The 16,148-nt window shown below is 40.7% G+C and overlaps 1 protein-coding gene across 1 annotated transcript in view; it reads left to right on the top strand.

Annotated features, from left to right (window-relative positions):
• WDFY4 (WDFY family member 4) overlaps positions 1-16,148 on the top strand; it is a gene marked incomplete at its 3' end in the record, with an annotated part of 75,969 nt that overhangs the window by 12,920 nt on the left and 46,901 nt on the right. The window contains exons 13-25 of the mRNA XM_009695848.1: positions 1,631-1,722; positions 2,739-2,838; positions 3,651-3,856; positions 4,471-4,640; positions 5,199-5,324; positions 5,802-5,963; positions 6,075-6,272; positions 7,765-7,882; positions 8,454-8,611; positions 9,055-9,293; positions 12,045-12,154; positions 13,113-13,304; positions 13,873-14,012. Coding sequence (XP_009694150.1) covers positions 1,631-1,722; positions 2,739-2,838; positions 3,651-3,856; positions 4,471-4,640; positions 5,199-5,324; positions 5,802-5,963; positions 6,075-6,272; positions 7,765-7,882; positions 8,454-8,611; positions 9,055-9,293; positions 12,045-12,154; positions 13,113-13,304; positions 13,873-14,012 — 2,011 coding nt within the window. The remainder of the gene's footprint in view (positions 1-1,630; positions 1,723-2,738; positions 2,839-3,650; positions 3,857-4,470; positions 4,641-5,198; positions 5,325-5,801; positions 5,964-6,074; positions 6,273-7,764; positions 7,883-8,453; positions 8,612-9,054; positions 9,294-12,044; positions 12,155-13,112; positions 13,305-13,872; positions 14,013-16,148) is intronic.

Genomic DNA, 16,148 nt, shown 5'->3' with positions numbered 1-16,148 from the left:
AGAGCTCTACAGTAGAATTTCTTTCACCTCATCTTTGGTAGGAGCCCCCAGATCTTTGGCAACTGCAGGATCCCCACTGATGAAAGACTCTTTCTTGCCTTCAAAACAGAGTTCAGTCCAACCTTATATTTATGTAAAGATAGGTTGGGTGATGACCCTTACAATGATGGCATAAACAGTTCTGCTGGTATGACTGGGACTACTCTAAGTCTGTATGTAATATTTGGTTTCATTAAAGCCTGCCCCTGAAATACTGCGATTGCTATAGTATTGCAACTTGGCCCCAGTCAACTACATACCTAATCCTGTTGGTTTGGCTTATGTCCCAGTAACTATCTTTTTTGTTCTTAAATTTCAATTAGTTAAGATATGTTAGTCAGGATTTTGGGAAGCAAAGAATTTAAATCCTTGTTTGCTTTCCACGGAATGTAAGCACTGCTTCATTTTATATTCCCAGCCTCGTTGCATTAGCCTGTAGCCTATGAACTGAAGAAGGTCTACACAGTGCTGTCTACAGCCACCTAACTCCAGGGAAATGCACTGCACAGATGACAGCTGTGTTTTTAAAGCTCTTTGTCCAAACAAACATAGAAACAGTTGCATGTCAAACCTGTGGTCTCTGCAGTTAGCCTTTAGCTCTGTTGAAGAGTATGAGCACCTCAAGTAGTTACTGTGGAGTAACCTAATATGTGAACTTGCTGCTTGCCAGCTGTTTTGTGGAATTACCTATATGTATGTTCATACCCTGGGCTTGTATGAGTTAGCCTATTCTTTTTTCGTACAGGTGTGAGTTGTGGATTTAGTACATCAAATTTGCTATGTGGTAAGGAGTGTGAATGAACATTTTTCTTAAAATATCATGATTTGTTATTCCATGATAATTTGATTGGTTGTCAAGCCCATGAGTGCTGAGTGAGAGGATAAAGACAGTCCCTATCCTTCCAGCTCTAGGACAGCTATGATTATAACAGGCTCCCTGCAGCACTGAAAGGTGCTGGGGTTTCTGCTGGTCCCAGACTTTTGATACATCTAATGGAAATTGCAGTGTTCCTGCAGAACAAGTGGTGTTCTGTCCCTTAAGAAATGCCCTTCCTGTGGGCAGGAGAAGGTTATGCACTTTCACTAAGTGTGTATGTCATATTAATCTATCTATCCTTCAAACCAGGTAATACATCAAAGCGAACCACAGGTGAAAAGAGATTGCCAGTCCTCCTCCCTGAGTACCTGCTGAGGTTTCTCTGCTCTCTGCTATGTGCTTGGAAACCAAGTGATAACAGTGATATCTGAGTGCCACAGGCAGTTCAGAATCTTTTGTATGAATAGGGTGCTTAACTCAGTATTGCTTTCCTCGTGGTGAAAGACCTTTAAAATAAAGAGCTAAAGAGAAAAATGATTTCATGGTAGAACAGATTTTACTTGCATTTGTAGATAGATGTCCTTTTTATTTGCTTCCTAGTTTATGAACTTTTGCATTCCTATTTCAACTCTATTTCTGCAGTGATTAGAGTTTCCAATGGTTGTCGTTAACAGTCATTGTTAATGAGTATTAAGATTTGCATGTACTCTCAAAGTAATTAAAATAACATCTGTCTTTCTGCTGACCAAAACTGCTTCCCTCTTTCTCTGCAAGGATTGGATTGTTCCTCGTTTACACTTTGAAACCTTCCTCTGTGGATGAAAATCAGCTTTGCATGGACGGTGTGGCTGAAATACCCAATGAAGGTGAGGAGCTAACTTTGGTGTATATGTTCTGACAGATAGCTGAAGTACCTCCCTTCTTCCCCAGGGCATGATGCAACACAGTGCTTCTGCCACCAGTGGCCGGAACAGACACAATTCAAATTACTTCATCTGGAAATGAAGAGGCTGCATTAGGGTGACCTGAAATTGTGGGGGAAACTTATATTGCTACAAAGGCCTGATGTGAAGAATAGTGAAGTGACAGTCACTGTGTATATATCCAGGAAGGCCTGACCTACTGCAAGATCCTCCTCCTGCTAAGGGAGTTCCGCTTTTGTCCTCTCTGTGCTAATAAGCCAGCAGTACTTTGGCTGCATTTTCCAGAGCCTACACAATCTTGGATTTCACAGATATATAGAGATGAAGGCCGTTAAATTTAAATTGCCCTGAAACTAATGTACTAGGCTGTTAAGAGGAATAAAATTTCACTTGGCATTCTGGATTTTCTGTGAACACTTTACTACACTTACAGTTGTAGCAAATAATAATGTGGAGCTCTGCACCTTTTAAAGTATCTGTGTATTTATGTCAATTTTGTGTGTGGGAATTTCCAGTCAGTTGGCTCATTCCTTGTGATCTTTCAGTTGAGACGATATTGGTTATTGCACCTCTGAACAATATATTATATTAAGGAGACACTGATAAGTGTAGTTTATAGAAAGAGACATTACAGCTAGGCAATACAAGTCAGATTGCCTGTTTACATTTCCCTCTTTAGTTAACCTGAGATTGCTTCCTGTGGATTATTATTCAACATGTAGTTTGGATGAGTTTTATGTAAGTCTAAAAAGAGGACTTTGACAATGTAAGCACTGGTCATTTCTGATGTTAGCAGAAATTCTTATGTCTAAAATCTGATGTCTGCATCTTTTTACTCTACAAAAGACTGATATAAGTACTTCCACTGGTCTAATCTGGTGCAAACAAGGTTGTTCATCAAAGCAATGGAACATGTGTTTTGTCTCTTCATTACTCTCTATTACTTTCTGATATTTTAGCCTTAAGCCAAACATCTGGAAAGACAATCTGGCTTCGAAACCAGTTACTGAAGATGCTGTTAGATGTAATGCGCTCAGACAAACTTCATCTGTCCTCTGAGTAAGTAGAAACAGTTTAGGAAGGCATAGATAAGTGTGTCTGTCTTCTAGATTTCTTCTTTCCTGGTGCTTGACCACGACTAAACACACTGGTAATATTTGGGTCTCAACAAAATAGTAAGTAAGAAGAGACTGGATTCAGAGTTATTTTTTGTCAGTGATTTATCTGGCTTTCACACGTATGTGTGATCAGATCACACATCTGATACCTATTTTGAAAAAAGTTTAATGTTTTCAGAAGATGTCTCAAAGGAGGAACTTGGATATTGATGTTTCTTCTGCATGGCAAGGGTTGAAGAAATCCCTGCTGTCTTTGAAAATCAATTAAATCTAATGTGGGATTACTTGCACCCCTGTATCGTAATGATGAACATGCAGTTACTATAGTTCTACCTTTTATAACTGAAAGGCAGAGTTCATAGTGCTGGGTGCTGTAACTGTGCATTTTCATTAGTTAACATATCTTGGACTTCAAAATTTAAACTGGAATTTTGAATTTCATAGGTTGAAAGATCTAGTCTGTGATGTAGTTTACCTCAGTTATTGATACATATTCTCAGAAGGAGCTTTATGTTAATGAGGTTTTTTGTCTGACAGTAATATAAGGTTGGATTTAGTGGGAATTAAGTGGCTTGAACTGTGTGGGTGAGTCTGTTAAATATTTGTAATTCTGTGTTGCGGTACACCTTTAATCGGTTTTTTTCTATAGAAACTTGGGCTTCTAAGTCACTTAGAGATAATTTTGAATAAAATTTCCTTTCTGTCTTTCATCGTGTCTCCTTTCATGTGTTTTCATTTCCCTGTTTGTCCTAGGGAACGAGAGGAGACATTTTTGGCACTGGGGCCGGACTGGTTTCTGCTGTTCACACAGAGCTACCTGCACTCTAGCACGGTTGTGCTAGGAATCAAGCTACTTCTGTGCTTCCTCCACAATCGTTTTTTGCTGAACAAATTCAAGGAGGGGATAGTGGCTGGGCGCTGGCTGGAAAACAGCTCTGCGGGTTTGAGTATTCTAATGGGTATGTATTGGTTTAATGCTCCCAAAACAATCCCTTGGTCCAGCTCAGTGACAGGAGATCACTGAAGTAGGTGATAGGAGAATTCCTACTGATCTGAGTAGACCAAGAGTTCATATTACTTTCTAGATCAATCTTATCCTAGTACTTCAGCTTTTCTGTGCTGAAGAGTGGAAAGCATTGCTTCTGCTTTGGAAGATAGTTGGCATTTCCGATTAGCAGTTGCAGGCAGATGGGCCTTTTTGTCTTGCATTAAAATCAGGCCAGTTGATAAGCCTGTGAGGTGTTCAGATGTCAGCTTGTGCCCTGAAACTTTCTGTTTCTTGAAGATTTGTTCAGCTTGGTTTTTGATAACTAAACCTGTGGTTCTGAGAAAGGGAAAAGAAAGGAAGAAGAATTCAGGGAGAAACTTCTCTAACAAAAGTGATAGCAGGAAGAATTTTTATCTGTTGGTCTGAGGAAGTTTTGTCAACTGTTGATGTTACAGGCTAGCAGAGTACTGAGTGACCTGGGACACAGACAAATGAGGATAAAGTTGGGACAGTAATCTTTCATCTGATATGGCATTCATTTATAGATACTTCCTCAGAATGTTTTCCTTTTCTTTTTCTTTGAAGATAATTTAAAAACTCATCCTCCAGTGCCTGACAATGGCTCCTTCTTGATTTTTGGGTTTTCTGTGCTGCAAAGATGCCTGACTGATCATGTCCACATCCCTGAGATCTACTTGCTCGTGGCAGGGCTCTTTCTGGCAACTCCACAGTCTGAACCACCTGAAGCAGCCAAGGTATGAAAAGAATAGTGGACAAGCATGAAGCTGCTATTGCTTTACTACTTTGACATTTTGTGACCTTTTCTGTGAGAGGATTCTCAGGCAAGTTAACCCTACTTGGTTTTTGTGATAGTTAAAATTACTCATTCATACTTTAAAATTTAAGGAAGTTAACTTTGATTTAAGGAAGTTTGTGTGCAGAACAAACTTGCTCATGCAAGTGTTAAATGCTGTTTAAGTACTGTACTTTAGTAGGTAATTCAGACTAGGTTCTCTGTCTGTTCTTACATTGTCAAGACTCATTAAAATCTCTGAATTAGTGGATTTAGGTGCTTTTCCCCCAACGTCCTGAGGAGTCGTAAGGCAGTTTTGCCCCAGCAGTGCTGAAGATATATTTCAGAAGAGGACAGTCCATGAGTGCTGTCCTGGGGAAATACATTTAATAGGAGAGGGAGGAGCTGCTGGAGGTGAAAATGTTTTGGGTATTTTCTGATGTGGAGAGAGCAGGCATTGTTCTTTATGTATCATATATAATTCCCATCTCTTCTTGAAATATCTCCCCTCCTGCTGTAGAAAGATCTTGAGTCTATGTTGCAGTGGATCTTGCAGCACCATCTTATGGAGAATGTCCTCAAAATTGGCTTGTGTGCGGAGGCAGCTGCTTTACTGCTGGAAATGGTTAGAGTCACTGTGGACAAGGTACGTGTTTTGTTGCAAGGACGATGCAGTGTGAATGGCAGAATAAAATGCCTGAGAATGTCAGATGTCAGTGGCAGTCTTTACCTGTAACCCCTAGCCTTCCTCTGCCCTCACAGGGCAATACCGAGCATAACAGTGAGCAGGGACTTCAAAGCGTCAGCACAGCTATTGGCCTTGTTATGTTACATAGCAGATGAGGTGATGGGCTCATATTAAAAAACTTCTGAACACAGAGATGGATCTTACCCACACCATTACCAATTTTGTTCATTCTTGATGAGGAGGATATGCCACCTTTCTGATTGGGTATATCTTCAGTCTACAAGCTGGAGGTTGGTTGCTTGTGCCTTGCCTGCCTTCTCTGTGGCCATGTCATGTTTGCTTAGTTGCTTAGGAATACATAGGGAGGAGCAAAAGTGGGCTTATATGACTGAGAGGAATGCTACCTTGACTAGGTGCACATTTGTCTGTGTTTAGCCTATTGCAGATGCAGAAGCCTCCTGGGACATTGCCTATCCAGGGAACATTATCCAGTTTCTGTGCTTGATCTACCAGCGTTATACTCAGGACCCCGTGTGGCACTGTCCTGACTTCTTGAAAGCTTTGGCTATGGTTGCTTTCCATTCTGGACCACCCAAGGTATGTGCATCTGAGCCAGCCACAAGCCTTTCAGATCAGAGATGGGTTGCTAGGAGGAAAAATCAATTTAAAGGAGGTTGAGTTAAAATGCATTGCTGTCTGCTTCCACAGGGAGGCTCTGAAGGCCTTTTGACTCCTGATGGTCCAGCCATTGCTGAAGGGAAAGGCTGTGTTGATCCCTCCTCTCTCCCACTCCTACCACACCCTGCCAAGAAACAAGTGTGGGATTTTGTACGAGTCCTCCTGATGGACAGTCTTCTCAACATCCCAGCAAACAAACAAGGGCATCCACTTGAGCTACTTCTTGAGGTCTCTCTTGTAGTCATCAGGCTTTGCTGCTCTACCTTGCACTGGGGGTGGAAGAACAGGAGGTATCCTGCTAGCAGCCTAGTGAAAAAAGTGCTAAGGTGACAAAGAGGTGTATTCAGTCAGCATTTTCAACAGTCTAGGATAAGGCTGGGATCACAACTCTTAGAGAGCATACACTACCTCCTGGCAGATCTGGACAGTCTACTTAGTGGAACGACATTCCTACCTTTTCAACAAGGAAGAATGGCCTTTTCTGCCTGCTCTGCATTTGTGTGAACTAAGAAAATGCTTCCCCTAGACAACAACAAAGGCATTTTTGGGGCAATATTTAATACTGAAGTAAGGTGTGAAAAAAATTTCCCTTTTCCCTTAGTAATACCTGCTTGTCATTATAGCAACCCTTGAATTTGTTGAGAACAGGAGGTTTCACATGGAGCATTCCTGTGTACTGATTTTTGAGACAACAATTTCTATTCAGTGCTCAAATAAACAAAAAACAACTGTCTCCATTTTTAGTACAGATTAGTACAAGCTGTAGCAACTTAGTCTGGATTATGGATTTCAACCACTCACAGCACTGGAGTCAGTCTGAAGAAAGGCAAAATGGAAAATTTAGGCTTCAGCTCCAAAATGTCAATAGTCCAGGTGTCCCAGATGTGAGTTCTGATGCAGACTTAGCTTAGTAGTACAAATAATAATGAACATAAGCTTGACTGCAGCTGTCATGAGTTAAATCGTCTTGCGGAGCAGCAGTTCCCTAAAGGCTCATACAATAACATCCCAAGGCTTGGTACAGCTTAAAATAGAGGGTGGCCCTTCTGACTATCTGAATCCTGAGCCTGATAAACGGAGCTGAAATTCCCTGAGGACAAGATCTCTTGGGAACCACCTGTGAACCTAGGTTCTGTCCCTATGCAAAACCTTGCTTGTGTTCAGTGTGCTGGCTGTCAACTACAGAATGTAGACCTATGTAAGATTTCCTGTTTTCCCAGCTAGGGTGTGAGGTTCTGCCATCTCATCTGCTGCCTAGTAACTGTCCACACATGCACTCTAGCTGTACTCTATATGAGAGTTGCCATGTTGCTTTTGCACAGAGGAGTACACCGGATTTCTGCACTTACGTGATACTGTGGATTAGCTGTCACAGATAACTTCTCAGCTTGCAGCAGCTGTTTCGGATGCCCACACGAAGGGCTAAAGCATGCAAATGAGGTGGAGTAGTTGTCCTTGCTGGTTTTATGCTGTTTTCACCTCCTCTTCCTAACATGGTGCCTAGGTGTTTAAGGGAAATGTCGGACATTTTGAATTATCTCAGAGGGTACTGCATGTCTCCTAGAATTTCTACTCACTGCTTTGAGGAAACCTTTTACTGAATCTTTGACAGTCATAATCTGCCAAATATCCAATGAAAGCAAAAACCTTTGAATAAAGGCTGAAAGTGAATTTAAGTCTGATTTCCTGCTGTACTAATATGTCTACGGTCACTATATAGGCTTCTCCGGAGGATGCCACTAGTGAGCAGAAAAGACATTTTCAGACAAAAGTTTTGCTGTCTGCTATGGATGTCTTCCATGTTACCAGCCAAGGCGACGGGAAAACAAGACCAAGAGGTGAGTGGTGAGAATCAGATCATTAGCTAACTGGTATTTAGCATGGAGCTGCAATTGCTAGAAAGTTTTGGAAACAGTAGCTAGAAGGACAGTCCAGCTCAGCAGGCTGGACTGTCCATTCACTCCTGCTGTAGGTCAGTTTGCATAACTTACTCTAGTTTTACCATTTTTCTGGAGAACCTTTTCAATTTTTTTTTTTTCTTTTTTTTGAGAACAGATTCTGAGCATTATAAAGGGGGTACTTAGAAAGAAACTTAGGTTTATCCTTGAGTGCTTCTGGAAACAACCCTGATAACTTAGTAGTTGTGGCTTTCCTTTCTGAGTTGTTAGTTGGACTAGTCCTTCATGATAGTATTTTAGTGAGATCGGCTCTATCCTTAGGATGGAGCTGTCATTTCCAGTATGAGTCAGGTTTTTCTGCTAGACCTAGAGTTTTCTTAGACATGTCCCAACTCTGAGACATTATGGCATGAGATTGTTCCTTCTCAGCTCTGGTAACTTCACATCTCTCATCATCTTTTTTGCATTTCAGCTTGTTTTGGAATAATTAGCCCTCTTGTATCCTCTCCAGGGAGCAGTGATCCTCATGGCACTTCAGAATCAACTGCACCTGTATCCATAATGAATATTGCTTATTTTGCTCAGAAGCTGGTTGAGAAGCTGAACAGCAGAATGTTTACTGCTGACCCCAAGCAAATCCTGATCTTCACTGCCAAACAGATTATGAGGGTGAGCCACATGAAATCTTTTTCCAACTATTATCAACATGTTGTAATGTACTTTTTCACACTGAGGTTGTGATACCACAATTCTCAAGAAGATGGCTGTAATCCCTTTAGTGGCTGTGATTATTCCTGTTTTCTTGCATGAGCACATAATGGCTCTAAATGACAATCAGAACTAGATGGTGCAGCATAAAGAAGGGATAGTTAGCTCTTTTGTGCTGCTGTCAATTGGCTATGGACGTGTTGCTGAACAGGAATGAATTAATCTGTCCCACAATTCCAGGTACTTCAGCAGAAATACAGAAAAATTGAATTATATCTAACAGGTAGTTAGGGTAATTTTGCTGAAATAAGTTTGCAACAGCTTAAATGAAGTGAGAGGAGTAGATCCTTGGGGAGAGAGTTCTTTGAGCAAGCCAAGGATTCTTCTGTTTTGTGTTTTCACAGGTCTTAGAAAGCTCCATCCCTCAAAAGGAAGTTTTCCTTGGTGCCCTGTACAGCTGTCTAAACAGAGCCATCCTATACTGCCTATCCAGACCACAACAGTCGCTGCCTGAACAGTTTAATGTCCTGAACGCTCTCAATGTCCTGCAGGAGCAGTGGGACGTTATTTTTGCAACTTACAACTCAAATAATAATTTTGTCATCTGCCTAATGTACTGCCTTTGCCAACTGAATTCGGGCAGGTACAAATGTTCATCTCAGTATAATGTTTGTTTTTACATTCTATGCTGTGGGTACATTCTATGGAAGTGGGTACAGAGGGGGAGATTTCACAAAACTGAGGCTATATCCATTTTTGAGAATCGCTAGAAGCTGAGATCAAGTTGAATTCTTCAGTTAGGCTAAGGACTTCGAGTGTAGTGTATGTACTGTATCCTAGCAAGCATACAACCCATTGGTCTCAGTGCTTTGGGAGTTTAAAGCACCGTTCTACTTTAAATAGGGCAAACCTTCGACTCTGATTTGGTGTCTGTTGAACCGGCAGAGTAAAGCCACTTGGGGAAAGATGGTTGTTTTCCTCATACACTTAAAAAAAAACCAAAACAAAAAAACAAACAAACCAACCAAACCAAACCAAAAAAAAACCAAAACCAAAAAACCCCACATCAGAAATGTTTTGATATAATTTTTTATTTGGAGGAGAGGAAGGTTACTAATGTGCTCAGTATTCTGGAGGCAATAGATTGTCTTTCAGCAAGAAAGTGGAAGGGATAAACTGTTCTTCAATCAGAAGGCTACTTTTTCCTTGAAATACTAGTGAGCAGAAAATTTCCTACCACTTCCCTTGCTCAGAGGCAGGCTAATATGTGTGTTTGTGGGTGTAATAAGCAAGGCACAGTGGATGGTAATAGCTTGACACTTAATTCCATTTTTTCATTTTGCAAAGGGTGTTTCATTTCAGAGACACCCAGACAAGCCTGCATGTTTGTCTAAGCAGAATCCTTAAATTTGCACATAGGTTTAATTGCTATTCTTTATTAACGAAAACATCTGTGTTATTCATCCAGCATTTCCAATACCTTACTCACTTTGGAGTAGTCACTGCAGTTAACAAGCTTGAACTGGTTTCAGTGGAGTTGGCTCACAAGCCCATCATTAAAATTAAAATCTGGAAATCTTCCTGGGATGGGGGCTATAATCACTCCACAAGCATGCAGGTGGCCATTCTCTGAGACATCTGCATGGGCTAATTTAGGTAGATGGTTTTTCTGATCCAGCAGCTATTCTTGTGTGAGTACATTGAAAACATACATGAAACTTGTGAATCTTTCTGTTATGATTACTTGGATCTGAGCTGCCAGGTCCTTGTCGTACTGAAGTTGGGAGTTTTGTCATTGACTTGGATAGGACTAGAACATACATACCCACTCTGTTTGCTATTCTTACAGGTGGTGTATCAGAGGTACTCTTGCTAATGTAAGCCTGAGAGTTATTTTGGAAACTGTGTTTTGTGAAAAGAAGCAAATATTGGCTAGTGCTTTATTCACTATAATGATGTTTATTGTTTCAATGAAAACCTGTGCTGCTTAGCTGGTCTGAATTGAATCCATTAATGTAGTATTACATCAGAAATGACCTGCACTTCCTGAAGTCTTTTCTTGATTGTTCTTATTGCAGTCAGATAATAATTTCCAGGCCAAAATTGTTGAGATGGGGTAAGGATTACTTGTATGTAGCAAGAACAGAAACTTTTTTTAAACAATAAATCACAGAACTGTTGATGTTATCCAACAACCAAGCATAGCAAATCCGGGGAATCAGAACTGTGGTATTTAAGAGAAAATCAGAAATAAAAATGACACCTTTGCATACCCAAGAGATTTGACTCTCCCATATAGTAGTGCTTATTTACAACTGAAAGAACACAGTATGTTACTAGTGGCTATATATAATATGTATATATTATTCACAGCACTTCTGTGACCAAGTCCAGGTTGTCTAGATGCCTTAATTAAGCCTGTTGCATTACTTGTAAGTATTACTGCTGTGCTGAAATTCCTGGTGTCTTTTACCTAATGACTGGTAAATTTTCTGACACACAGCCCACCCCACCCCCAAAGCAGCACTAACTCTTTTTGCCCATGGTGTTCTCAATTATAATCACATCCACATGATACTAATATCATAGAATCATAGAATCATTATGGTTGGAAGAGACCTCAAAGATCATCAAGTCCAACCGTATACCCGATGCTGCCATGCCCACTAAACTATGTCTTGAAGTACCACATCTAAACATTTTTTGAACACCTCCAGGGATGGTGACTCCACCACCTCCCTGGGGAGCCCATTCCAATGCTTAACGACTCTTACAGTGAAGAAGTTTTCTAATGTCCAGCCTGAACCTCCCCTGGCGCATCATGGTGCTAAAGTTTGCGGCTTTTTTTGTGCTGAGTGCTTTATAAACTGAATGAACAATCATTGGTGCAAAGAACTTAGACCAAGTAAGCAGTTCAGGTGTGTAGGGTACAGCAAGGCAGTGTTTCCCACATAATGGGAGATACCTCTAGTGAAGAAATTCAGAGCAAAGAGACAGCATACTAAGATGCTCAGGGGAGATACAAGAAAGCTGGATGCAATCTGGCTACATTAGTACAACCCTGTGTTCCAGTTACTTGAGATGAATGGTAGATACAAGCGTACTAAGAAATACAGGGATAAGGCATGTACAATGGAATGATCCATAGGATCTTGATGACTGCTACTTGACTTTTAAAACGAGACTGGCAGTGGTTTAGTTCCCACTTCCTGTAAATTCTGCAGTATCATGTGTTTGGTGTAAGCCCTCAAGCCTGGGAATATTGATCTACTAGATGAATCGAGTAGGAGTGGATGAGTAGAAATAAGTTTAACTTTTTCACTATCCTCAGTTTGTTCTAAGTCTGGTTTCCTCATGTGCCCTCCCTTTTTTTTTTTTTTTTTTTTGGTCACAGCTATCCAGAAGGTTTTGGGGTGGATGCAAAACCAAAGCTGGCTTCGTATCACCAAATTTTCCTTGCACCCAGTGAAGAGGAAAAGCGCAGCCTGCCTACTCCAGATGATGGTAATTTATGGTACATGTTCCCTTTGACTGACAGAGCAGGAATATGCCTGGCCTAAACAGTTGTCAAAGCAGCTTGCGCAAGTGCTACTTAATTGTCTCTTCAGTGTATATGTACTGCAGGCACAGGATAGAGAAAGGAAAGTTGTACTAAAAATTACTTGTATTTACATCATACCTATTTATTCAAAATTCACACACCACATCCTCAGGAGTAATGGATATCAGTTTGGAGATCTCTTCCCTATTTTGTGGCCAGTATCAGTGCCCAGATACATACTATTTGTAGCTCTGTTTCTTTTTTCAAGGCCTATACAGAGCTTTTGTCTGTCTGTTGTACATAGGAAGAAACACTTTGCTCTTTTAAGAGAAATACTGGAAAAAATTTGAGCTGGGTTCAGTTTGGGGGCTGCAAGATGAACCTTACAGAAGAGTGATGCTCTTTTTTTGTAATACATTGGCTTGGATATGATGCAACCAAATAAGTCTGATTTGCAGGGAAATACAGCAAAACAGCTCAGCACTTCCTTGTACAGCATCCTGTTGCTGTGTCAAATTGTTTCACGACTTGGTTACCTTCCCCCAACTGTCTCTAATGAAGTTTGGCAACATAAAGGAATGTCCTTTATGTGCTTTAACATTCTATGTGTGATAATAAGATCACAAAAATTCTGATGAGATGGCTTTCCAAGGCAGAAACCAGTTAGACTCATCTGTCACTCCTACTTGTTTCTTTCAGGGAGTTGAAATACAGTAAAAGAAATGTCCTGCTGTTTTCTGTATCAGACTAACTAGTCTGGCTTAGAACCTGTGGAGGCAGCAAACAAAATGGAGCAATTCCACTGACTCCAGCAGTTACTCTGGACCAGTGCCGTTCCAAATGAGATGGTTTTGCTTTATCTGCTGCTCGGCTTCTTACACAAAAAATGACTCTTCATTTGTCATTTCTTTTGTTTCCTAGTCCATTGGGAGATTCTGAGAACAGTAGACATCATCTGGAAGCAGCTCATTTCTCAGAGGCGGCAGGCTCTGGAGGACACTTACAAGATGGATCTTTCTGTAAAAGGAAATGACAAAGAAAGGGACATGAAGATAACAGAGATCACTCCTTTATGGGAAGAAATTATGACCAAAGCTTGGCAACACTTGCTAGGTCTCTGTTCTTTTATGGAACACTCGTTGTAGTAAGCAAAGATATTGCAGTAAATGTAGTGCTTAGTGGAAAGCCACTGATTCCTTGGTTATACCCTTCTTCTGCACATCACCTGCTAGATAAAGCAGATTCTCAGTTTCTTTCATCCAGGATTCTGATTGCTTTCTGTGTCATGCCCCAGCGCTTCTGTACTCACCTGGTGATGTTGGGGGGCTTGTGCTGGACTGCAAGAAAAAGAAATCTCCTTAGACGATTGTATCCCATAGGAGAATTTAAAAGGGGCGATGTTTGGGTGAAGAAAAGCATTCCAATGTGTGTAGTGCTGCAGGGATTCAAAGTTCATATCCGTATAATGAAACTGATCTATGGCAGACCCCTGTGAGGCTTTTAAATAAAGACTTGAGAAGTACATATTAATTCAGTGTCATCTTATAAATAGAAGGACAATCCAGTTGGAGTGAGGCACTGCCATGTTATTGTGTCTTGTGTAGCAGGGATACAAACCCTCTTCCTTCCCACAGGCTCAACTTCAAGTCTTAAAAGCTTTTCTGTCTGCTCTGGCCCACAGGATCTGAAAAGAAGCTTCTCCAGAATAAAGCAGAGCTAGGCCTGTCACAGAGCAAGCACAGTTCCTGGAGTGAAAGCCTCTCTTCAGCTATTAGGTTGATGCCTGGACGAAATGCAAAGGAAATTACATGCAAATCTGAGGTAACTTCTGCTCTTTGTCTTTTCTGGCTCTGTCACCAGTCTGCCTTTGATAGGGCTCTGAAGAGTTTGTCTGGACTTGGAAGGCTTCTGAGTATGTCTGTTGGCATGTTACATTGTAAACTAGACACCTATTGCAGTTAAGGTTCCATTTCTAGACTCCTAGGAATAATCACTAAGAAATAGTCATTAATCCGAAGAACTTTGGTTGGCAGCCTTAACATATAATGTGTTAATGTGTGTGTTTTGTATGAGGCCTAATTATTGCACTTGAAAGGAAAAACCTAAACAACTTGTGTGTGTTTGTGCTCACAGGGCTCTGCTTGGGTCAGAGCAAGGTGACAAGATGCTGGCTTTGCTGCTGCTTTTGATTTATATCGCTTATATAAACCTTGTCCTTCAGACACTTGAATTAGTAGAAAGGATCAGGTATTACCATAGTACTGTCATTTGCTACTAAATATGAAGTATTAAAGGTCCAAATTTTAGTTTAGCCTCAAGAGATAAGGAAAGAAGTGCTTATATAAACCAGGGATGGGTCTGGAGGGTGTGCAGCATTCCTACTGCCAGCAATGCAGCTGGACTACTTTTTCCATGTGTAAGCTCCTCCTTTGCTGAGAGGGGGCCATTTCCATGTTTTTGCTAGGCATTTGTCAAGCATACAAATAAAAAGCATCAGTTAGATGTTACTTGTTTAAGTGTGTTAGGGCTAGAGTAACCAGCTATAGGGTAGAGCAGCAGTGCATTGGGAGAATATTCAGATCTTTGGACTGAGTTTGTGTTATTGCAGTGCTGAGCATATTAACGTCATCTTTTCTCCTGCTGAGGAGACAGCGAGTCTGTTACAGCATCAGTTTAGGGAGTATTAACCCTCTAGCTCAAGCTGTAGTAGATTGCAGCTTTATCCCCAGTGATGACTGGTTCACTTCCAGGTGTGTTGATCAGGAAGGCTATGATACTCAAGTAATGTGTCTGATAGTACCTTACTGAGCTGCAAGTTTTTCCTCAGCATGCTACAGCATCCTTCTCATTCCTTAAAAATCACTTTGCTGCTTACAGAGTGAGCAAGTTCTTCCCAGGTACATATGTAGACTGTGATGTCATACTACAAGAGCATTGACTATTTGCCCTGGGGTCTGTTTCATTATTTTTTTAAAATTAATTTTGATTATTACAGCTGATTACACCTCAGTGAGCAATGTAATTGATATTTGTAAATGTATCCCAAGGAACATTTTGTACAACATGCTTTTTGCTGTTGAAGGTTAAAGACTCCGTTATTGGTTTTTCCCTAAATATGCCCACATCATTAGTTCCTCCAGTGAAAAGGTTGCCATCTGGAAAAGGCAGTATGGAGACATTATTCAGGCACAAGTGCATGAAATTGGTGTTTCTGCATCTTCTGTCTCTCTTCTGCAAGGAAGCGGCTTGTAATTAAAGGAGTTGGGTTTGGAGGAAACATTAGTCATTTGGTGTTATTCCCTATCATGTCAAGGACTGACAGCTCCACAGCTCTGATAAATTGTTCCTCTCAATGAGATGAGAAGCTACAGTTCCAAATGTTCTTCTCCACTCTCCGTCTCCCCCTTTCTCCCTCCAGCCTATCTTTGAAAGAGTTTGATACACTTTCCAGAGAGATGAAATCAAGGAGAAAGAAAATTAATTTCCTTGCTCCTCAAGAGCCCTCTTTCTTCTTACATTTCACAAGCAAGGTGTAAGATGGGATATCAAAGGAAGTTGGGAGCACAAGTTACATTAAAAGTAAATGATATTTGTGCTTTTAACTCATATTTTCGGCCTCACTTTGGTAGTCACTTTAAGAAGTGCTGTAATGGGATTTTGTATCATTTGCTGTGTCTTGAGTGCCTTCTGTATTCACTTAGGAAAAATCTTCAGATAGTGGCTTCTGTCTTCACTACTGCTGGTTATGGACCTATGTCCTACAGCAATAGGCACCTGGTTGAAACATTGAGATAAAAGGAAAAGTAGTAATATGAACTACATAGTGAGAGACAAAGCCTTTAAATCCCATAGTAAAATACAAATATTTGCATTTACTGAGAGCTAAGCACGGTTGTTCCTAACTAAGCAAAACTTAGTAAATTTTAGAAAAGTGCAGAAATTCAGCCAGAATTTCCA

Source organism: Cariama cristata, unplaced genomic scaffold (assembly GCF_000690535.1).
Source record: "Cariama cristata isolate BGI_N322 unplaced genomic scaffold, ASM69053v1 scaffold40482, whole genome shotgun sequence".
NCBI lineage: Eukaryota > Metazoa > Chordata > Aves > Cariamiformes > Cariamidae > Cariama > Cariama cristata.
Note: the sequence above shows the minus strand (reverse complement) of the source record. Positions and strands in the feature narration are given on the sequence as shown.